The sequence below is a fragment of the Manis pentadactyla genome, chromosome 8 (assembly GCF_030020395.1).
Source record: "Manis pentadactyla isolate mManPen7 chromosome 8, mManPen7.hap1, whole genome shotgun sequence".
Taxonomy (NCBI): Eukaryota; Metazoa; Chordata; class Mammalia; order Pholidota; family Manidae; genus Manis; species Manis pentadactyla.
This window is the reverse complement of record NC_080026.1, coordinates 55,556,267-55,579,818: the sequence shown is the minus strand read 5'-3', so window position 1 is coordinate 55,579,818 and position 23,552 is coordinate 55,556,267. Positions and strand designations below refer to the sequence as shown.

The 23,552-nt window shown below is 39.0% G+C and overlaps 1 protein-coding gene across 1 annotated transcript in view; it reads right to left on the bottom strand.

Moving 5' to 3' along the window:
- Positions 1-3,797: 3,797 nt before the first annotated feature.
- RYR2 (ryanodine receptor 2) overlaps positions 3,798-23,552 on the bottom strand; it is a 961,351-nt gene continuing 941,596 nt past the window's right edge. The window contains exons 98-104 of the mRNA XM_057505755.1: positions 21,873-22,019; positions 19,402-19,536; positions 10,625-10,781; positions 9,102-9,166; positions 6,947-7,047; positions 5,971-6,022; positions 3,798-5,239 (exon numbers count right to left, since the gene is read on the bottom strand). Of these exons, the coding sequence (XP_057361738.1) occupies positions 5,144-5,239; positions 5,971-6,022; positions 6,947-7,047; positions 9,102-9,166; positions 10,625-10,781; positions 19,402-19,536; positions 21,873-22,019 (753 nt within the window). The 3' untranslated portion in view covers positions 3,798-5,143. The remainder of the gene's footprint in view (positions 5,240-5,970; positions 6,023-6,946; positions 7,048-9,101; positions 9,167-10,624; positions 10,782-19,401; positions 19,537-21,872; positions 22,020-23,552) is intronic.

The following is a 23,552-nucleotide window of genomic DNA, read 5'->3' as shown; positions in this document are numbered from 1 at the left end:
TACAGAGCATCTCACGAAGTTCCAGCATGCCAGATGGGCACACCTCTTCCTTGCCTGACACGTGGTGGAGTGCAGCCAGTGTATCCATTGCAGCCATTTGCCTTGCTGCACACCCTTGCTGCCTGGCTGCCCCAGTAAATCATAATCACATCTCCATTCCTGCCTCAGGCTATTTTCTGGAGAACCCAGGCTAAGACAATACCATGTAGGCACTAATCGGGATAAATAGGAAATAGTTCCCTTCTTGCTACAATGCCTCATATGGAATATAAATTATCTTTGCATGTGTAGTATTTTCTCAGTTCATTCTAACTTAGCCTTCATGACATTTTTATACATAGGCAGTCACTTCATGATTTATACTCTTTAAACAAAATGATGACATTATCTACCAGTTTACCCCACTGGTAAAAAAAACTGCTTAAATAATTATTTTCTTCTGTATGTACATAAATAAAAGATGAATAAACTGACAATTATTGGGCATTGAATTCTTATTAATGTATAATATAATATCCTGCCAAGGCTTCTGCTACATTCGTCTCTATTTTATGTAGGAGGGAAGCCCTTAGCTTAGTCACAAATATTAAAAACTTAAATAGATATCTCCAATTTCTCTTTCTGCCAGTGAAGAGCGAAATCATCGTAAGCCCATCTATTACTTTTATTCTTGACATTCCACCTGCCTGTATCTTTATTTCTGCATTTATATATAAAATATTAGGTCTTCCTAATTTGAATACAATTTTGAACATTACATTCAATACTGCAGGTAATTCAAATTTCAATGTGCATTAACTTTCAGGTTTAGGTGGTCCTTTACAAATAGTTATTAACTCTAGAGTTTTTGCTTATGTGTTAATATAGATTGTTTATGATAGGAGCATTACACTTTACAATAGTGGTTTTAATCAGGTCTATAAAAGTAAATGCTTTTTCCTATAAACAAAAATTCAAAGACCCATTTAGTGATGCTTAATGCAATGGAAGTGTACATATATCAAATTTATAGATCTCTTGGAAGAAAATAAACATAAACATTATGATATGTGGAAGGAATTGGAACACATTATAGATGTGTGGGAATTGGTGGGCAAGAAAGGCAAATTAGATGGTCCTTTGCTATTGAAACATTGACACGCCAACATGTAGGATTTTTTGAGTCCCTTAAACCTTTCCTTAACTGATGATATCCCAAATCTTTAAGAAAACATGAACCCAAATTATTTTAGTCATGATGAGTATCACAACTAAAACTGAGTCTTTCAGCTCCAATATAAGGTAACTCACAGAGAGTTATGAAAACCCATGAAAGATTCCATAGAGCTTCATAAAGAAATAAGGTGGATGCTGAAACAAAATACCAAAATGAAACATTCCCCTTTGTCTTGGACTAAAATTGTCCTTGCTTTCTTTATTCAGAAATAGCTGTGTTCAGTGGTGCATTTTGAAGCCAGTTATTCATTTGATAATCACGTCCAGCATTTTCCTTATCATAGAAGCAGAATATTCATATGCATTGATGATATTTCATTGAAACTTTTGTAACTACCTGCTTTCCTGTGTCATTTTTGTGAGGTCATAAAGAAACTTATTTTTCAAACCATTCTGGCTATAATAGGAAAAAAGACGAGAAACAAACCTGTCTAGAAAAAGCTCCAGCTCCCCCACAAATCGGTGTTGTTGACTTCTGCAAGGCTTTTAACCTGCCTAGATTATTTCATCTGAAACATGATGGGATGTCCCATCCCCCAAATATGGGATTAAACAGCTCGAATTCCTTCCAGTTTAATCCCTTCTAGCTCAAATGTTCTAGAAGTCCTCTTATGTTATTTATACGAGGAAATTAGCATTGCCGCTGTTCATTTTTCTGTACTGAGTAGTGACATATTTATAAATACTCTGTGTTTGGGGGACATGGAACTTTAAGGATTTATTTAGTTAATTCAATTCTCACATAAGCTGCACAATTAAAAGACCCAGGTGCCATCCATGCACTTGTATCAAGACCACGGTGCTCCTTTTCCAGCTTCTGTCATAGGTATCTCAGAGTGCTGGGCAGAAATGTTATCAGTAAGGTGACAAGGAGGTTAATCTCTTCACAACAGAATCGATATTAATGAAAGAATCTGGGGAATGTCTAACTGTCCAAACCTTTTCCATGTCAAGTTTACATGAATTGCATGCTTAGATAAATGTAATAAATACATTTTTAAAAAGTTCTCTTTCACTGTGCCTAGAGTAAATGAGTCACTCACCACAGTGTTTGTCACCCAAAGACCTTTCTAGCAATGTGGGGTCATATTGGTATATTCACTCAGAAAACTGGATTTTAAGAAACAGGAATATTTGCCCAGGAAAGCTAGATAGTGGAAAAAATGAAAAATTTTCATAGATGTTTTGACAGTCAGGTGGAAAAGTACTTTCATTATAATGTGACTTCTGGATGAGTTTTATGGGGCTAAGAACAAATTGCCTCCTGCTCATGAAAAATAATGAGACCATCAGCCCAAGGAGTTATTAGCCCACTTTTAATGCATTTGGAAAACTTCCACTTCAGCTATTATTCTACGTTTATTTCATGGAGTAGGATTAAGAGATGTTTTCAAGAAAAAAATAAAAGGAGAGGAATGGATAATGGCAGAAAAATTTAAGTGTTGAAGCAGAGATATGGAGGTACTATAATATTCTCTGTGAATGTTTGAATATTTGTATAATACAGAATTTCTAAAAGGATCACATTTCTTGAGTTTGAGTTAGGCTTCCCTGAGTTTAACCACAGAAGTGGACAGCCACATTATGCTTGACATTTCCTGGGAGAATTAATAATGCTGTTCCTTTATTCTTCCTCCAACACTGATGCCCAAAGTCCACGGGTAGAATAAGCTTCTTTTCCCAGACTCAGCCTCTTCCTGTTTCCCTATAAGCACTCTGCATGTCACCTCCTAGGGCTCACAAGTCAGGAGCAGTCAGTCAGATAGCCCACAAAAGTCTGCAAAAATCCAGGCCAGGCAACTAGGAATTTGTTCAGAACCTATCAGTAGACTCTATGTCCTGCAAAAATATTTACTCCTCTCCCCTGTACACTTCCTGCAGTGCCTTGTGGCAAAGGGGAACATGCTCTTTGATGTTTTATGGAGCTGATCTATTTTATTCAGACTCCCCAGAACACAAGATCACCTCCGCGTTGGCTTGGAAATTTCCATGGTGTGGCCAAATTGATTTCTCCTCCCAAATACAAATGTTACCCAAAGGTAAACACAAAATCTAGGCACTGCAGCCCTGATGTTATGCCACTTAAGTTGAAAAGTGACAGATGACACCCAGCACAGTCCTCAACCCACAGCAAATTTCCAATGAGTGTTTGAATGTTTAATACACCATGTACTGATGTGCCAATACCCTTTCATTTTAAGACAGAAACTGCATCCCTTTTATTATTTAGGGGAAATAAATTCACCCTGAGCAAGGAAGAGCTTTTAAAATGAGAGCAGTGTAAAACTAAACAATTTGGGAGACGACAGTGATTTTTCTGTCATTGGAGTTTTCAAGAAATCTGGGTGACCCCAAGACAGGGAAATGGCAGGATTGAGGCCAAACCATTCAAAGTACCTGAAAATTCTGATGGTCCATCATTATAAATGCAGTGAAATTGCTTAGCTACGAAGAAATCTGATGTGTTAAAGGCCTTCTTAGGGTAGTGTTTGGCTTGCTCTCATCCCATCAAAAGTTAAAAGCTCAAGATTTTGTAATTCATCCTGGTTATAAGTGAAATGGATCAAGAAAAGGGTGAGAAAGTTAGTTAAATAGTTTAATCAGAGCAGTTTTACAATTCTAAAATTAACAAGCAGACTTGTAATAAAAGAGCTCCAATGTTTGCAAAATGACCTTGCTTCCATTCTGAATGTCTTTTTATTTGTAAAGGTTAGCATTACATTTAAAAGGACTCAAAATGGAGTGATTGATATAATCATCTGTGTTTTCTGATGCAACCATGAAATCCCTGAATGGATATTGCTTCAGCTTTGATATTAAAAAAAATGGCCAGACAAGAAATCCTTAATCAATAATTGATCACAGGTGGCCGAAAGAAAGAGAAAAAAACCCAAACTACTGTCAAGTTCATAATGTATCACACTGTTGGTGGATGACACTGGCTCCAAATGTACAGTTAAGCCCACAGCACTTTATTACTATGAATATAATTATCATGAAAGTTCTCTCACGTCAATCAACTTGCTTTTGAAGGTTTCCTTGGATCATTTAAACTTGCATAATAAACATGCAATGAATTATTTCTTTTGAGAGTGTATTTTTTGCAGTCTTTTTGTTTTCATACAAAGATTTCATAGAGTTGCAATGTTGCATCAGAGCATTACCAAAACAAGAACACATGGGGAGGGTAAATGTGAATTTAGCATAATGAGAAGAGCCTCCTCTTGTCCTGAGACAGGTCACCGTCTTTTGAAAAAGGTGCACAAAACTGCTTTTCTTACCCTCCCCCATCCAAAGAAAAGAATGAGGGAAAAAAATGTCACAAAATCAATCTAAGGAAAAAAAAGTTGACATAAAGAAAATAAAGATATTCTTCATGCACACATCTTCTGCATAGCTCAACCCACACATAGTAAGGCACTATTTCCCTTCGTAACTGGTGTCCACAGCAATGTGTGAAGTGCTACAGTGCTCTGTGACCATTAGAGTTCCTTCCAGGATGATGAAATAAAGACGCCGGATGAGTGTGGCTGCCACGCTTCTCTGTGAATGTCCCGTGGCTCAAGGAGACTTCCAGGAGTCTTAGCAAGAAATCTGTCTGTCTGTGTTATGACTGAGAGTGTCCCAGATGGTTTTCTTTCCAGAGTTCCTATTTTGTCTGTATATGAATTTAGATTCTTCTTCAGTCTTTATTTTCAAAGAATAAAGGTCAGGGGAAAAGCACAGTCAGGTCTTCAGAAACAGAGCTTCACTGCTCTCGGAAAGCATATAATGCTGGCAATTCACAAAATCAGCAGGATATTTCCAAGAGAGCAGAGAGAGAACAGAGAGGGCCAGAAAGACAGAGAGAAAGAGAGAGAGACAGAAACAGGAAAAGAGATTGCATGTCTTGTATGTTTTGGTTTTCAGAGGCAATCAGGGTCTGAGTTTAGTTTAGCTGGTCTTCATACTGTTTCCGGAAACAATCCCCTGCTGGGAAAAACTCCCAGCACCTTTCTTGATACATCTTCCAGACGTAAGATTCCTGTAAAAGTAAAGGAAATGTATTATCATCATGTCCTTCCTTGGAAACTGTGCATTATCATGAATTGTAGAATAGAAAGAAATTCAAATTTGTTGTTATATAGATCACTTACATATGACTGTGTACTTACACATAATTATGTAATTGGAGAAACACAAGTTCACTTAGATGGTTCCTAACTATACCAGACCTTATTTACTTCTACTAATAAACACATAACCAATCTTCATCCTGACCATAGTGCAATAAGGACAAACCTATCTGTGGTATATGATTTTGAGGGTTCTTTAAAAATAGTCTTAATATTAATTGTATCCTTCAAATTCAAACTGTTAACAATTGGAGATGAATATCTGTGGAGGGAGAATTTCAAATAGCTTAAGGAGAACCTTGGACTTTTAATGTGCAATTATTTTTAACCAACTGTAGTACTGTGAGTTGAAGATCACTTGAAATCATCTGCTCTCTGGTTAAGCAATCAAGGACACTATAATTATCAGAACCCAAAGTCAGCATTTTTCAGCTAATAAAAGCTTCTTTCTTATGAGAAATCATAAATTTACTTTTTCTACAAAGGCCAATTTTGCACACTCATCCAGGATAACAGGAATTTTACACTAAGATACCTTTACTAAAAACTGAAAGTAATTCTACCTCTTAATGTTTAACGCACACATTTTGTTCCAACGTGTAGGGATTCTCATTCTTTTCAGCAGATTGCATATACATACCTGTCCTGTGTGTTCTGTTTCATCTTTGTTTATGAGATACATCAGAAAAAACCTACAGATACAGAGAGACTAATCAGAAATGGATTGTATGGCAATATCAGCACAAACAGATGTTTCTGATTCTGCTATGGGCTAATTCCTCACACTGTCGGCAGAGCAGAGAAATAGGTCACACCTGCAAGGCAAAAATGCTGGAGGGACCAACAACTTAACCTTCTTTTAAAATATTTTCTCATATGAGCTGAACTGTGGCACAGATCCAGTTAGATATCTTGGGAACTGCTGCTATATGCCAGGCTTAATGCCACATCCCGGCTGCAACTGTATCCATATTTATTATCTCATAGGCAGGAATCCCAATCCCCTTTTGGAAAACTAAGAATTAAAAAAAGGTTAAATGACTTGCTTAACAATCATGCAGCTGTGAATTCCAAAACCCATATATATATATATTTGGTACAATGTTACTCTGTATCTCTTCTGTTTGATATTAAACTCATATTAGAAATTGAGAATACTATTTTACCAAATTGCAGTTTTAGCTAGTCTCAATTGCCAGACTTCAATGTATTAAAAAAAATGCAACTTTTCACTGTGTTTCTAGAGCATCTAAAGAGATCTATTGGTCCTCAGAAAAGAAAAATGGAAGTTCTCTAGGAAGCAGCTGGGGTATTCCTATTCAGTGTGGGAAACGTGACCAAGACTGCCCAAGAGGCTCAGCATGCCTTCTGCTCATCTTTTTCCACCTTACCATTCTGCCTTCTGGAAGGTACCATTCACATGAGAGGCTGCAACTTCATTTCTTAAATGAACCTACTTCTGTAGACAAGGGGCCCACTAGCTGTGGGCCTTCGTCTCAAAGAGGTTTATGAAGGCTAGGTTCAACTGACTAAAGAAAAAGAAGCCATCTCTCTCCTGCTTTCCCAGCTCGCCAAGATTGTAGGGTCTCGGGAGAGGCTGACAGGGGCACACTCACAGGTAATTGGCCAGATTGTGTTCTTGTAAAGTGTGGGTTTCAAAGCCATGCGGCACTGTGTCGAAGTAATCATTGCCAATCCCACAGATGAAGCATTTGGTCTGGAAGACAAAGGAAAACATTAAAAGGTCAGAGTTCAGAAAGCACGACACAGGAAAACACAAGTCACCACCTGGGGACAGGAATTTGGTTTGCTCATTTTATGGCAAAGATCGTCACAGAAGGCTGTGCCAAGCACACCCGTATCAGAGCTCTGCCACCATGACTCTGCTTGCTGTAGGTTTAAATAACATTGGTGACACAGCAGTAACAGATCCCAAGAGTTCAGGATGAAGACAGCTGAAAAGCAATGTCTTTTCCTTATTTCTTCCAGCCTAAGTGTGGACACCATGACACTTAGGGGCATTATCTGGGTTGGACTGAGCATGTCCTCACCTGAACCTGCAAACTTGGTAATACCTGAACAAAATCCAAAGACCAAGGGGCAAAGGCATAGATTACTTCCATCTGGAGAGGACCATGCCAACTACAAAGCTGGCAGGTGTTCAATCAAGGATTCAGAGTATGTCTGCCATGTGCCAGGCACTGTGCCAGGTGCAGAACTAACCAATGGACATGTACTGGGACAGTTTTCCACTCTAGGGATGGGGTGCCGGCTCTTTGTGCTTGCCTCTCATCCCAACCGTCTCTCTCTTCATGCAGCTCATAGAGTAGCACCTGCTTAGGCCTCGTCTGTATGCATGGCACACAAATTCTAATGAGATATAGGCCTTCCATTTATTATCAGAATTTCATGTGTATTAACTCAAATGAATTCAATCATTACTATCCGGTGGCTCCAGATGCCCATCTTCCCTGAAAGTTAGAAACTGTTTAATACCATTGAAGGCATGTTTATGATGCCTTAGATTCCAGGGCCTAGAATCAAGATGATTAATATAATTTATGAAGTTGTCTCTGACTTATTGAACAGCGACTGCTGACAGCTGATGGGCCACATTAGTAACCGTGTCTTTACAATGTCTGTGCACCCTACTGGCTGCTTGTACAGCTTTCCCATGAACCTGCTCTTCTTCCACAGTGCCTCTCTCAGTTACTCTGTATAACTGAGCCACCACCCTTCTGGTGGCTCATGCTGGAAACCAGGGCACCATCCCTGCTTGTTCCAAACACTTCATCCTCTGCCTTTGGCCAATCACAACTTCTTGTCATGCCAGCTCCCCAGTCCTGCTTTGTCCACCTGGTTCCTGCTTCCTCAGTGGTGCTTCCTTAGCAAAAGCCTCATAATCTCCTGCCTAGAAAATGCTGACAGCCACTTCCCCACCTCTTCTCCAGCCAGTTGCTAGTTCACTCCCCATGTGTTAAGCCAGAGGTTTTTTTTTAAGTGTAAATCCAATCATTTCTGTGCCCTGCTTAAAACCTGTTTCTTTTTCCCACAGCCTGCAAGTTACATGGTAAATTTCTCAAATGAGTTATTAGGCTCTTAATCAGCTGGCCTCCCTCTCTGGCCCTATCAATGGAATCCTGAGCCACTTATGCTTCCACAAAAATTGGCCTATCAAATTCCCTAAAACCAGAGTCTGGGTATCTATCACCTTGGGTGGCAACCTTCTCCCAGAGCAGGACCTCTAGAATGTGCATGGTGGGAGTCAGGAGGTTGCCTGTGATGTCCTGCGCTTGCTTTCTCTCTCTCTATTACCCCATTCTCTGAGATCTCCAGGCCCCCACTTGGGCACCCCTCTTTATAAGCCTCCCTAGTCATCCAAGGGGAAGTTAGACACCAACCCAGGAGACTCCCACAGCTAAGGGTTCCTTCTCTAACGGGCTCAGGCCACTGCTCTGCAATTGCCTGTTTACTTACTGACCACAAATCCATCTGTTTGAATGGATGGTCTTCCTGCTCCTTGAGCAGCGGTCATATTACCACTTACCATTTTACCATTTCCCATTTGCAGGTCCCCAAAAGCATCCCAGTCCCAGCCCAGTAATCTTCTCAGTTACCTGTATTGCCTGAATTGAAAATAGGCCAAGGAAGTCCCACATTGCTTATGTCCTTTCCGCCCTTTCTCCCAAATTCATGATTCTTTGCAAAGGCAGTGAAGAAACTGAGCTCGTAAAACACCAAAAATGCTGAGTCCAAAAGAGAAACACTTACTTCCATGTCTTCCTTGACCTGTTCCTGCTGGTCTCTCAACTCACCAAAAGCATCGATTATTAAACCTAGTGTGGAATAAAGACATAATTTAATCTTTGGCAACCAGAGAATGACCAATAATTAAATTCAGAGCCCCTTGGCTAATCCTCCCAAGGAAAGGGAAGGTGTGCAGCCATGCTGGGAGGTGCTCAGAACACAGCAGAAATAGTGAGAGCACCCAGGACCCTGCAGGCAGCAGCTCTGTCTCCAGGGGCAGTTATGGGAATACACTCCCTGAAATGCGTTTGAAAAAAGGAGGTGGCAGAGTGGGAAAAACCCTTAGCTAACTTAGCATTTATAGACGGTATGTTACTACCTACTCTATGCTGAGAAAGAACAATCGAGGTTTATAGCTGAAAACTCCACAAGTAAGATGTTTGAAGCACTAATTTGGAAACCAAATATCATCATGTTAACTGAGAGGAATTTCCCTCAAATCACTTTTTTCACAAGTTCTCCATCAATCAACTTTCCATCACACTGTTAACTGCAGCAGTCAGAAACGGACTCATGCTGCTCTGTCAGCCCCCATTTCTCCTGTGGCTTGCTGGCTGCATGTATCTTCCAAGTGTTTAAGGACTCTGCCCTCTTATAAAACATTATTGTTACACTCATAAAGACATTTGGAATGGATCGTGAATCCTTTAAACCTGTTCAGGTACTTTACAGAAAAGAAAAAAAGTACCGTTTTATGCTTATAGGACTTAGAGGATAATACCACATTTACAGACATTTAATTCAAGCCAGAGTAAATGTGTAAGCAGAACAAAGGATAACATGAGTGATTTTTCTGAAGGAGAAAAGCACCACACTCCAAGGTGTCTTGAAATGAAAGGAAGAACTCGTCGGTCAGTATGGTACAACAGCTATGAGTGGGGCCTTGGGGTGGGGTTCCAGCCCTGGCACCTGCGAGGTGTGCACTTTAGCCAACTCACTCAGTTTCCTCAAATATGAGTAACAACACCATTACTACAGGGCTCATGAGGGTAAAATGACTTATTATATATACCAGGCACTTCACTGATACTCCACAATGATAGCTTTATCATTATTTATGAGGCACTGATTTTGCATTAGGTACTGTGCTGGGTATTTAACGTACAATGTTAAAAAAGAAACAACTTTTCAACAACATCATAGCTTAGTGGAAATTTATATAATTTCCACTTAATAGACCCAAAGAGGTTAAATGGCTCCCCAAATTGGAAAGCTAATAAATGGCAGGGCTGGGAATCAAACACAGGCAAATGCTGCTTCCATTATGTTACTAGAAAGGAGGTCAAAGAAACCTGCATCCATCTCCCCTTTACCAGGGTCCCATGCCTCTTGGTTTTCCCTTTACAGACCTCAGAGGAAGAAATACTGAAAGGAAAAGTTCTATTTGGCTTTTACACCTGACATTCTTACCCGACCTTCAGTGTTAGCTCAGCAATCTGTGGCTCAAATTCTAGATCTTCTCGTGCTTCCATGAGGATGGAGCTCACCTTGTATTATGGCCAGTAGAATGACAATTACAAAGAAGAAGAAGGTGATGTCAAAGATGATTCGATAGATCTCATATTCGTCGCCTGCTGGGTCTTCGATTTCGTCGCCGATACCCCCTCCAGCACGTACCCCGACATACATGTGGAACATGTAACACTGCAAAAGAGAGATGGGGTCTCCTGTCACTTCTGGAGGAACACTACCCATTTTTACACTCAATAAAGACAAGTCTCTCTCTCTCTCTCTAGCTTGTGACCCTCACTCCGGAAATGAGAATTGTTGCTTCTGACCTTGCCTCTTTCTGCTTCAATATTTATACCTGTGATGCAAACACTTGGCTCTTACATTCTGCTGTCTTTTAAATAAAACTCTATACTGCACACTGTGCTTAGCACCTTCTGTCATGATTTGCAAAAAATGAAAAATCCTCACTAGCATCTGGCCTAAGGTAATCCTATTAAAATCACATTAAGGTCCACAAAACTATTTTTAATCACACTGTTCAGTTTTTTTTTAGCATAACAGACGTATGAAAGGGGAAGTAGAAACCCAATGTATAAGATGGAATCTTAGAAATTAAGCTAGAAAAAAACCAGACTTGGTAACACTTACCCTCCCTCATCTATCATATATGGAATATGTTGCTGAAACTTTTTTCTACTTTAATAGGTAAAAGAAAGAAGACAGAGAGGTAGGGAGGAAATAGCAGCTCACTGTTTAAACACTGAAAGTAACCAACAATAAGTGTCCATTGCAGAAAAAGGAGGGGTTCAGTAGAGTGCTATTGGAACAATTTCTCAGCCTCAACACCATTGACATTTTGGCTGGATAATTCCTTGTTGTGAGGTCTGTCCTGTGCATTGTATGTAATTTCAGAAGGATCCCTGGCTTCTACCCAGTCAATGCCAATAGGACCCCACTCCTAGACAATCAAAAATGTCTGCAGACATTGCCAAGTGACACTTGGGCAGTGGATCACAAGGAGTTGAGAGCCACTGGCTTAGAGCATCTGTATTCAGGAAAAGTCCACATTTTCCATCTCAGGGCCTCAAATTTAGTCACACTTCACCTCTCTGACTTGCTCATTCCTGCTCCCAATTACCGTCTTCCACTCTACCCATGCTTCCTCCAAATAAACTGTTCCTGATTCGAAATCTTTGCTTGCACAGCCCCCTTACCTTGCAAAAATCCTTCCTATTCTTCTCCCATTCCAACTCATCCTTTTGATCCTCAATTATAATCCCTTCTCCATGAGCCCTTCTTAGACTGTTAACCAGATACTCTGATTAACTCAACTGATGTCATCCATCAGTGCAACACATATTTACTCTGCCTTATGCAGGGGACAAAGGTCTTGAAAGAGTGAGACCTTGAAAGGTCTTCACCGGTGAGACGCCACACTCCCCATGTTTCCTTCTACATTTCAAGCCATTCTGTCACAGAGCCCTTGGACAGTTCTTCCTTACCTCCTTATTTTTTCATGAACTAGTGTTCCAGAATGGAGTTCCGTGACCTTTCTTCTTTTAGGACACTCTGTTGGGGAACATTTCCAGCTTCATATTTAAATATCATCTCTGTGACAATGACTCCAAAAAATTTCTATTTCCACGTTGGGTCCCCTTCCTGAATTCCAGACTAGTATCTCCACGTTGCTTGTTTCTGATATCTTATGATCTACCTCACTCTCTTAGAATTGGTTCCATCATCAGAAGGATTACTTTGGTTGCTGCTCTATTATCGGTGCCTACGTATAACACCCAACACAAGACAGGTACTTAAATATCACTTGTGGGATGAAGAGGAGTGGCCAGTTCTAACTGGTCAGCAATTGCATGGAGACATGACTGCCTTAACCCACAGGCTCAGACTCTTGGGTCACTTTAAGAAGCACAAAGTGCAGGCTGCAAGGTGACCCTAAAATGCTCGCAGTTCCATAGCTAATGTATTGATAGATGCAGAATACAAAATGTGTCCTGGGTCAGATGCCTGGAATTTACTGAACAGAATTAAATAAAGATCGGGTCACTCAGAAAAGAGGTTTGTTAGTCAAGCACACAAAGAACAAAGAGCATGCATGATAAGGCACCCACCCCTTCCACTGCCCATCCAAGAACTGTTCTGGAGCTCGGGAAAGGGATCTCTCTTGCAGAGAGGCTAGGAAAGTCCTTTAGAGACAGCCCAAACCTAACTATGCATCCAGATCTCCTGGAGGCTTAAACATTACAGATGCCTAGACTTACTTAATCAATCTCTGGAAGTAAAATTTTGAGATAGTCACTTAAAAATTCCCTTGGGACACCATGTTAAAACTTTTAGAATGGTTTGTCTAAAACAGTTTTTGAAACTGTTAACAGTGGATCTCTAGGAAGAGGAAATTTGATTTTCATTGTATATTCGTGTATACTGTTGGAATTACTTTTACTTGTGCATTTCTTATTTTTATTAAGAAAAAGATTGGGGTTATAAATTTTTCTCCAAATCTGTCTTCATATTGCTTAACTGTGGCAACTAGAAATGGATAGACTTATTACTGCAGCTATCTGCTCTTAGTGAAATGAGGTAGGCTATCCTCTCCTGGTTTCACCATACTTCGCTTTGAAGCCCCCCCGTTTGGGCTGGGGATACATTTGGACATCTACCTGGCTCTGTGCTGGTACTTGTCCACATCAAATTCCGGTCCTTTGACTCTCCAATATCCAATGGGCCAATGGTGTATCACTACGGTTTCCAGTCCATGTCTCGGAATATCATAGCTCTCCAAACCCTGCCTGTTTGACATGTCCATGGACTAAGGTCATCAAGCTAACTCCTCTTGCTAATTCCTGATGACCAAGACCTTCAAGGTTAAAATTTGGCTTCCCACATAAGAGTTTTCCTATAAGGAAGAGAATGTGTCCAATTGTTGCATAAACTCTTAGTGAATAGGATATTAGTATTCTGATGCATACATCTGACTCTTAGAAGCCTAGTTAATGTGAGTCTGTCCTCAAGAGAATGCTTCACTTTTCATTCCTAGACATGTAAAGTTGAAGAAAAGACCAAGGAATGAGGCTAAATTATCAAAGTAAATGTGTTTTCAGATCTGCCATCAGTCACCTGGCTTCACCTGGCAAAATCCCTATCTCACCACTCACCTAAGCCTGTGACAGCTCTAAGAATTCTGAGGAAGGGATTCTATCATATTTCAGCAACAGACATGTGGCCAGAGTCTTGTGAATTTGATTATTTAGGCTTAGAAAGATACCAAATTTAAAAAGAATAAAAGGTCCAGTTCACTTGTTGAATTTTGATACTGACTTTCCCAATCTCATCCTTCACTACCTGGTTATCCCCAGAAATAGCAGGAAGATGGCTGCTGTAGTGGAATGTGAGGCAGTGGGATGAAAACCCATTGACATGGGGTTGCCAGGCTTTCTGTTATTAGATTATCATTCTGCCCCTGAAAATGGAAACCTTCTTATTCACCTTCCTTTTCATAGAATAGCTTAAGCCTGCTGATAAGAGCTGGAGGATAGAAATAACTAATTCTGGGAGACAAAAGATATACTTTGTTCACTCTGAGTAATGAGGCAAGGAGGTGCCTGGTGGTACAGAAATTGGGCATAGAGAGCTGTTAATTCTCAATATTTAATATTCTATGGCTTTCCCCCCTCATCCATCCCCTAAACTGCCTCACTCAATGGTAAAATCATTGTTTATGTGACCTTAAGGAAACAATGAGGAGGACTATTTTCTGGTGGATTGATACAGATCCTTATAAAATCTATATCTTGACAAAACAAGGGGACAAATAGAGGCAGAAAGAGAACAAACTAGCAAATGGAGATTATTTGTCAGGAAGGCAGAATCAAGTATGTGATTTAAATCAATTTCCTAAACAAGTTACTTCCTAGGAGTATATTTTTTATCTCAACCATCTGTAATTCTCTGAAGTACACAGGTCTTGACACCTTCTCTGCAGTTCTGACTCAGGGGACCTGGGGTTGGCATTGCAGACTTGTGGATTTATAAAGAGTTGCTCTGCTCATTCCTCTGGGCTTCTGAGGTTGAAAACTACTCCTTTTGAGACAAATGTGTTTATATGTGCCTTGTCAGTCTCCTTGGCTGTCTCACTACAATCATCTTTTTGTCCTGGACTTCATAACTCCAGATTACTTTTCACTTTCTCCTGCATTCTTGGAGAGGAAGTTTGAATTCTATCAGGATATTGCTGGTTTAATTAGAGTCTCAGGCTCAGAACACCAGGATCCTAAACCAGGATGGGAGGGAGAGAAGGATGGAGAAGGAGAGAGCAAGCAAGATAAAAAGAGAGAGAAGGAAGAAAGAGAGGAAAATAAATATAAACCATCAAATCTATAAAACTGTAGCTACAGTGCCACCTGCTGTTAAGTTAAGAAACACTGAGACTGAATGGTGTCCCTGTGAAAACCTAACTACTTCAGACCCTGGGAAACAACCAGCAACGATAAAGGCCATGGAAACTCAAGATAATGCCAATAAATATGACCTGAGTGAAGAAAATCTATCACAAGAAAAGAATACTGGACTTTCCCCTGTGAAAAATAAATGCTAATAGCTAACATAAAGGAAGAATTCTCTTTTGAGAAGTAACTGAAAGAAATTAAATCAGACCACTTCCCACTCCACACCTCTGTCTTGCTAGCTGTTTGGTTTTACTGAGCCTTGAATTTTCATAAGCACTACTGTAAGTGATCAGTTACATTTTAAATATTGTTGGTCTTTTCAAAAGCTGCACAAGTCTTAGTAAGAGGCAAATTTAAAAGGGTTTTACCTAAAATGATGAGGTTAATCTAAGTAATGTGGCCTCTGATACAATAGTTTTTAAGGACAACCAGTTAGGTATGGGCACATACAAAGCTACCCAGATGTTTGCCTGGTTCACCTGATTGGTAGGAGCTGAGATGTCATTTTATGTCTTACATCTGAGTTTCCACTTGCAAGAGAGAAACATCTAGGATGCATACTTATGAAGCCCACCTGCACTCCAGCCAAAGGCAAGATAGTAACTTAATTATTGTGGGTAGAAATATAAACATGTCCAACAAAGCTGGTCACAGGTAGTTCACATTAAGGACAGAAATCCTGCAAACTGAACAAAATCTAGTGCTAAGGCCATACATGGCAAAATGGAAGTTCCTATGGCCAGGATCCTCACCTGACCCTAAACTACTTGATGATGTAATTGGCCTACTGCTAGTCTACTGCTTCCACACCCACAGACAATAAGCTGCTATTGACTGAGTCACTATATAAAGAGCTCTGCCCAGTGCTCTGGGCAGAGGCATAGATAGAGGTGGATTAAAGACCTGAAAACTGCTGGATGCAGACATGATTCTAGTGCTTGACCTACTGCACTGGGAGGTGCAGTAATAAATAAATAAATAAATTTATTTGATATACCTGGGAGAATAAAGCCAGGTATAAACCCTTTTACCCCAAGAATGCTCTGTTGTCATTTCTTGGTCTCACTGAATCCACAGTGAACCTGACTGGGGTGGAAACCCTCAAGTAAGACACTATAACTGAAAACATTAAGAGGCCCTATTTCCTCATCTTAAAGTGAGGAAAATTTTACCTTCTCTATACACATGCCATGTAACATCAACCAGGTAAAGGTAGATGTCTTTCCAACACACCTCTCATTCAAATAATGCATAGACTTGTCTCATAATAAGCACATTGACAAAATTAACAAAAGCAATGGAAACTCAGTAAAATTCAAAATGTAGTCATCTAAGGATACTTAGGGTAACTTGAATAGGGTCAAATATGACTCACGATATCAGGAGACATCACAGGAGTCTTACTGTGGTAGGAGATGGGGATATAAGGTTGCATACTGTTCCCACTACCTAAGACAGACCACTGAATATCACCATCTGAAGTCATCCCTACTTTCCACCAATCTTGACAATGCATTGAGCATCATACCCTCTGGGAATGAATGACCTCAGTAACATTTCTGACTGGAGGTTGCTGGGTTTTGAGATTTAGAACCACTGGGGGTGTTTCTCCTGGAATAGAAATGAATCTTCCAGAGTCACTGTAGGCAAACAACCTGATGTTGGTGCTTATTGACCCTCCTTCATGCCTCATTGCCTCCTCCAGCCCTCCACTCCCCTCCCTGCTTCCGGCCAGCCACTACCCAAGTCTTCAGGCTCATGGGATAGAGGCAAGGTGGACAATAAAATAAAGGCAGCTCACAGAAGAGGGTGTGGATAAAGTGAAGATTCCTATGGCAAGGATTCTTACCTGGCTCTGGTCAGTTAGCACACTACACACGTGTGGGCAATACATTGTTATTGACTCTATATAAAGAGCTCTGCCCACTGCTCTGGGCAACACAATGGCATAGCTGCTGCATGGCTGCAAGGCTGCAGGAGATCAGAGGCTGGATTGGTAGCAGTGCTGAAGACAAAGACTGAGATGGCTGCGGGGTCAGATAGGCCCAGAGGCAGAGACCAGCTAGCTGTGTGCAGACTCACTCTGAGTAGATGGGATTCTAGTGATTGACCTGCCACCATGGAAATAAAGTTGGGTGTAAGCCTTTCACCCCAAGAATGTTCCACTGTCATTTTCCGGTCTCACTGACTCCACAGTGAACTTGCCCAGGGCTGAAACCCATTGGCAAGACAGAGGATGAAGGATCTCCAAAGAATCTCCACTCCTGGGCCTGGAATGCGGGGAAGCAAGGAGGGGGTGGTAAAGTGTTGCATGTTAGTGACGCTGGGGGAGGTTACTATCAGGGACCAATCAGTCTTTCACTGGGTGAGTTTTCTCTCCCCTAATCTGAGGTTCTACTCCTTGTAGGAACCCTTGCTAACAGTTTCTTAAGTCTCTTTCCAGAAACATTGTATATATATTCTCTCACATCAAATATATACATTCTAGTATATGTATGTGTGTACATAATTAGGATCTTGTAAGATCATAAGATGATCTTATCATTTGACACAGTTATGATTCTAAAATAACACTCTCCAGGACCTTGCTCCTTTTTCTCTACTTAAATGTAATTTGTATGTCTTTCCATACCAACATATCCAGATTTGCCTTATTTTTAAGTAGCTACATACTGTTCCATTAGGTGGATTTACCGTAATTGATTTAATCAGGACTCTTGATGATCATTTAGACTATTTCCACTGTGTGATAGCAGCTAATATCCTTGCACAAACAGAGGCATATTGGGAGTAAACATTTAGATCAATTACTAGCAGTGGAACAAGTCAAAGGGTAAAAAGTACAGTTAAAAATTTGATATTGCAAGATTTCTCTAAATTTACTACATTAATTTACATTCCCCCACACATATTCATGAAAGTGCCAGTTTTTCCATCAATTACACAACTCTGGGTATTAGCAAACTTTAATATTTTGCAAAAGTGATAGGTAGGAAGTGGCAAATGATTTCATTAGTATAGATGTCAAGTATCTTTCCCTATTTATAAGCTGTCTGAATTTATTATATTATGAATTGTCTAGGCATATAATTTACTCATTTTTATGGGCTGTTTATTTCTTCTTACTAATGTGATAATGACTTTGTAAATTATGCACACTGGCCCTTTGGTATACTGTTGCATGTATTTTTCCCAGTTTGTCCTTTGTCTTGAAGAATTTGCTTTAAAGTCATTTTTTATGCTTTCATGGATCCTAGGCTTTAGGTTATACTTAGAAAGACCTTTCCCCATAGAAAAATTATTATTATTTCAAAAGCTAAATTCTGTTCTAGCTCTTATTCCTTTTTTTTTTTTTACATTGAAACGTGTTCCATTCAAATTTCTTGTGATTTAAAGAATAAGGGACATTTTATTTTTATCAATTTTCCCCAAACGGCATGTCCACAGTACCAATACCATTTACTGAATTATTTTTCATTTCATGATTTCAAAAGCTACTTTTACTATATTTTTAATTTCCATGTGTATCTGAATTTCTGTTCTCTATTTCAGACTCTGTTCTGTTCCACTGATATGCCATTCTCTAGTACAAAAACTATCTTCATTATATAGCCTTTATAATATAGTACTTTCTAATTTCTCTTTTGGATGTTCCTCTTTCTCTAGGTTAGTTTTAGTTATCATTATGTCAGTCTCTTTTACTTACACCACCAACCCCAATTACGTAGGTATCCTGATTTAGAGGTCATTGAAGAAGTCATCTCTTTCCAGCTAGAGTACATATTCGTTTAATTTTCATATTCCTAATCTAAGATTTAATGTATGGTAATTTCTGATTTCCGAGTATCAGAGAAGAAGGTTAGAGAACAGCAATAAAGCAATTTGAAATCTTTAACATCTAGTGACTTTAAAACTAAGACCAAGAGAATAATTTTACCCAGGATATTCAACACGAAAGCAAAAACTATCAGTTCTATTAAGAGTTTTGGGGCTTCAGTAACTTCAGGTAAAATCATTAAGGCAAACAAATAAAGCACAAAGAAATAATTTTACCTGCTACCCTGAAATATATGGACACTAGACTAATGTGTTTACATTAATCCATCCAGTTCTAACTGCTTCACTCGGGAATTCTAATTATCAGGTTGGTTTAGTAGACATGCAAAATTGGCAGAAATGGTACTTCATGTTCTGTAAAAAATGAAAAGTTGTTGATTCTTTAAAGTCACACAGCTTTTTACTGTGTACACTATTTTCTGTTCTGCACTATCAAAGAGTAACTACACAGTTAATTGGATTGAAGAAGCAGGAGACATTTTTCGTTCATAGGAGATCAAAGTGTATGTACTTACCGTTAGCATATCATCACATTTCATATCTGGGGTATCACCATCTTCACTCTTATTGTAGAATTTTCGGAAAAAATTGAATGCCACAACAGTATATAGGTATACGACCACAGCTAATAAGCCAACTGTTAATACAAGCTGGAAAGCAATGTGACATTGAACATGTATTAGAAATACCACACATGAATGGCTGACATATTTGACATCAGTGTGGGAGAGGAGCACCGGAGGAGTAAGCAGCTGGATTTACCAACTAGAAGCTAATGGGATCTATACCTTCCACCTTGCCTTTCTTATCCCTGTGGGGAAAAGTATTTTCATAATCTCTTTATTTTATCAAGCTGTCAGGCCATTTTATGCAAAATTTGGCTACTTAATTGGCTAATAAATGCATATAGTGGTTGGAATAGGAACAATTTTAGTCTCACATCCAAATTGGCATTAATAACAGCTTACAATGTTCACTTTTCTATCATCTCAATATTTGGTAGTAGATATTACATTAAGTACTTTCTCTTTTATTCATATGGCCTCTTCCCTTTACAAAATTAACCTTCTTAATAAAAACTATCTCATTTTTGTTATGATGATAAGAGGTGTTGTAAATCATTTTTTCCTTCAGTCACATCCTAAAAGTAAATAAGAATTTGTATTGCTTCTAATGTCTGGGAATGCACAACTGTTAATAATGTATAATGTAAATACTTTAAAAAATATAACTGAGAAGTCTTGCTTTGTTAACGTAAAGCAATGATCAAAGTGAAAACCCTTTATTAGCTAATAACCAACACTAATTGAGGGTTAATTTCCTCAATGTGTAATTAGATGTCACAGAGTTTGGAAGGCCTTCTTTCAGCTCTATGTAATCTTTCTTTAATTCCAAACAATACTATATGTAAGCATATATGTGTGTGTGTGTGTATGTATAAGTAACTATATATATATATATATATATATATATAGTGTGTATGTGTATAAAATAGAATATGTATTTGTTAAGAACATGACTTTCACCAAGTTGGTGAAAATGTACTTCTGGTTGTATTGCAGAAATTCTAATCCCACTAAAATGTATTATTTTTTATGTCTACTTCCTCTGTTTACAACACATCCCAATGTTCTTGACTATATAGTCAGTCTTTTAAAATCACCTTACAATCATTTATAGAAAACATGTTTTCTTAATAGAGGGTTTGGCTTAATTCATGTCTGTAAATCAAGTACAATGCCACTATAAATTTCTGCATGTTTTACCTAGGACTATTAAGGTGGATAGATTGCTGCAAATGAAAAATTGATACCTCAAAAAAGAAAAGGAATAACCACAACAAAAGCTTAGAAATTAACTGAAGAAGTCCCAGTCTTTTTGAGTGAAAATGGATTCAGCACCTCTAGTTCTTTAACTATATCGGGAGCTCAAAACCAACCTACTAACTAGTGGATGAATAGGCATAGGACAGTTTTTGTCACTGGACCCTCATGCCATGAACGTCAGAGTCATAATCAGAAACTGAAGTGACACATATAAGAACGATGTGCTGAAATCTAGAAAACTGAAGACCATGATAATGTGTGAATGATTTTAACTTTGGATACAGTTCAATTTTTTTGAGGGGCACTGATTTGAAAATATGCTGAACTTTTAGATTCTGGAAAAGGAATCTGTTAATCTAAACAACTACCATACAATGTGTTACCTCCCAGTGGACACTGGATAAAAAGAGAATGAATCAATAAATGCATGCCTGTATAGCAAGTTTATTAATAACAAAAGTTTTACATTACAATTGGGTTCCATTAGAACATAAACTGATTATCTGGAACTAAACCAGTATGTAAATATTCTAAGTAAGACTTTGTAAGGTACGACACATCATTATTCTTTTTGTCCAATTTAAAAGTGAAGAAAAGAGCTCACCACTATCCAGTTTTACAGTATTACATTAACTTAAGAATGCAGCATCTCATGTTTTATTACTAATGTAACTAGAGTATAAGGATGCTTCAACTGTGTCAGTTCCCCATAGTATCAAATGGAGTAAATATTGTACCAGGAACAAAATGATAACTATTTTCCTGAGTGCTCAATATGTGCCAGAGCCTCTGCTAAGATCTCTACATTTATGTTTTTAATTTTCATGAAAACCCTCTGGGAGTGTTCCTATTGTATTGATTTTATTACTACATTCATTTTACAAAATCAGGGAGTTGGGATTTAAAAACAAGTTAAGTAATTTACCCAAGGTCACACAGCTTATTGGTCAAACCAAGACTTGAATGTAGGCCATGGGGTACTCTCAAATACTCATCTTTATAGTTTATGGTTTTTAAGAGAAAAGTACAGATCTTCCATTCACAAAAATCTTTAAAACCGAGCATCGTCATTTGAGGTTTCGTTCTATTTTTGTTGGCATTATCTGATGCTCTTTTTAGTTTTTGCCGGGGAGCAGAAGGGCAGACAGATGAACTCTTACCTGTTTGCCATTGTGAGTTACTGAGGACAAGATGGTTCTTAACGTCTTGAATCCCATAGCGATGTCCAGAAGATGAGCAGCAAAGAAGAAGTTGTTATAGTGCCCAAGAATGGACATGGTCATGTACCACGCAAGGTAGAGGAAGGACTATTAAGACAAAATGGGGGAAAAGCATATTATAAAGCAGAATGTGTGACTCATATCACAAGCTACTCTGACTCAATCAGTAATAATTACTCCATTTCCTTTATCTTCTTAGACTATCCACTTACATAATTCTAATTAGCTATATCAGCTTGTTTGTGTATTTTATTTTTATTTAGTTTGTTCTGAAGGATTCAACATCATTCTCCCCTTTATATCTGAGTGTTCTTATTTATCCTCCCTTAGAGAAAACTTTATTGACTTAAAACTGACAGCAAGGGCTCTCAACCACTGCACTGCTGAGAGTCTGGACCAGAGTATTCTCTGTTGTTGGGCTGCCCTGTGCACTGTTGCCTGGTGAGCAGCATTCCTGGTCAGTGCTCCCTAAATGTCAATAGCATCGTCCACCCCATCTGTGGCAAACCAAAATGTCTCTAGACATTGCCAAATGTCACCTTGGGGACAAACTGCCCCAGTTGGAACCCCCTGCTCTAAGGTAAACTAAAGAACCACCCACTCTCCATACCTCCTTCCCTGACTTCTTTCATTTATTCACTCATTACATCAATATCTGTTGAGAGCTACTAGTTACAGGAGATTATATGAGATGTTTTATCAACCAAGCTTCTCACTTTACAAGAGCCAAAGTAGTCCAGGAGAAAACTGAAAGCTCTCTGATGTTACAGAAGGCTACAAGAAACCTGACAGCACCACTGGCCCATATGTAGAAATCTTGATGATAATCAGTGTAAGGGGTTAATTTTGCACAGACCAGAAAATGTACATACTTTTTTGGGAGGCGATGAACAAAGCAGAAGAAAAGAAATTGTGATCACTCTTACTTCTGGAGGGGAGTTTCTTCTGCATAAGGCATGTTTTGCCAGTGGAGTCAGGAGCTACCTATTTTAGGAAAGGGTAGAAACCTTCATTTTGACTAGAGGACAGAAACATGATGGGAGGTGAGGTGGTACAAGAGCTCTGATGGGCACATGGCACTGAAGCTAGAGGTCAAATAGAAGAAAAGAGAACAGCATTTAAAAATGGACACTGAGATAGTGCCAGGGAATGGGAGTGTGATTTGATGGTGAGTTTCTGTTTCAGAAGATGAGGCTGGAAATGTACAGCAGGGTGGAGGGCCTGAAGGCTGAGGGAAGGGATATGGGCACATCCCATGGGCACATGGGAACCACTGGAGCATCAAGAATAGTGTAATGGTGCATGAAAAGTGGTATTTTATGAAAATTTCTTGAGCACTACTAAAGTCTGGTCACTGTCCCATTTATTTGCACATACAGCCTCTTATTTTATTCTAGCAAGACCCCTAATAAATAGGCAATTTTTGCCCCAATTTACAAGTGAGGAAAGTGAGTTCACTCAGGTTAAGTTACTTACTTAAAAATGTTGTAAGTGACAGAGATATTAAAGGAGGACACTATTGACATGCACAGAAGTGATGTTATGAGAGCCAGAGCTAGTAGCAAAATTGGTAAGGGTAGGGGAGAGAACTGCAAAGGACAGAAATAAGATCAACATTAG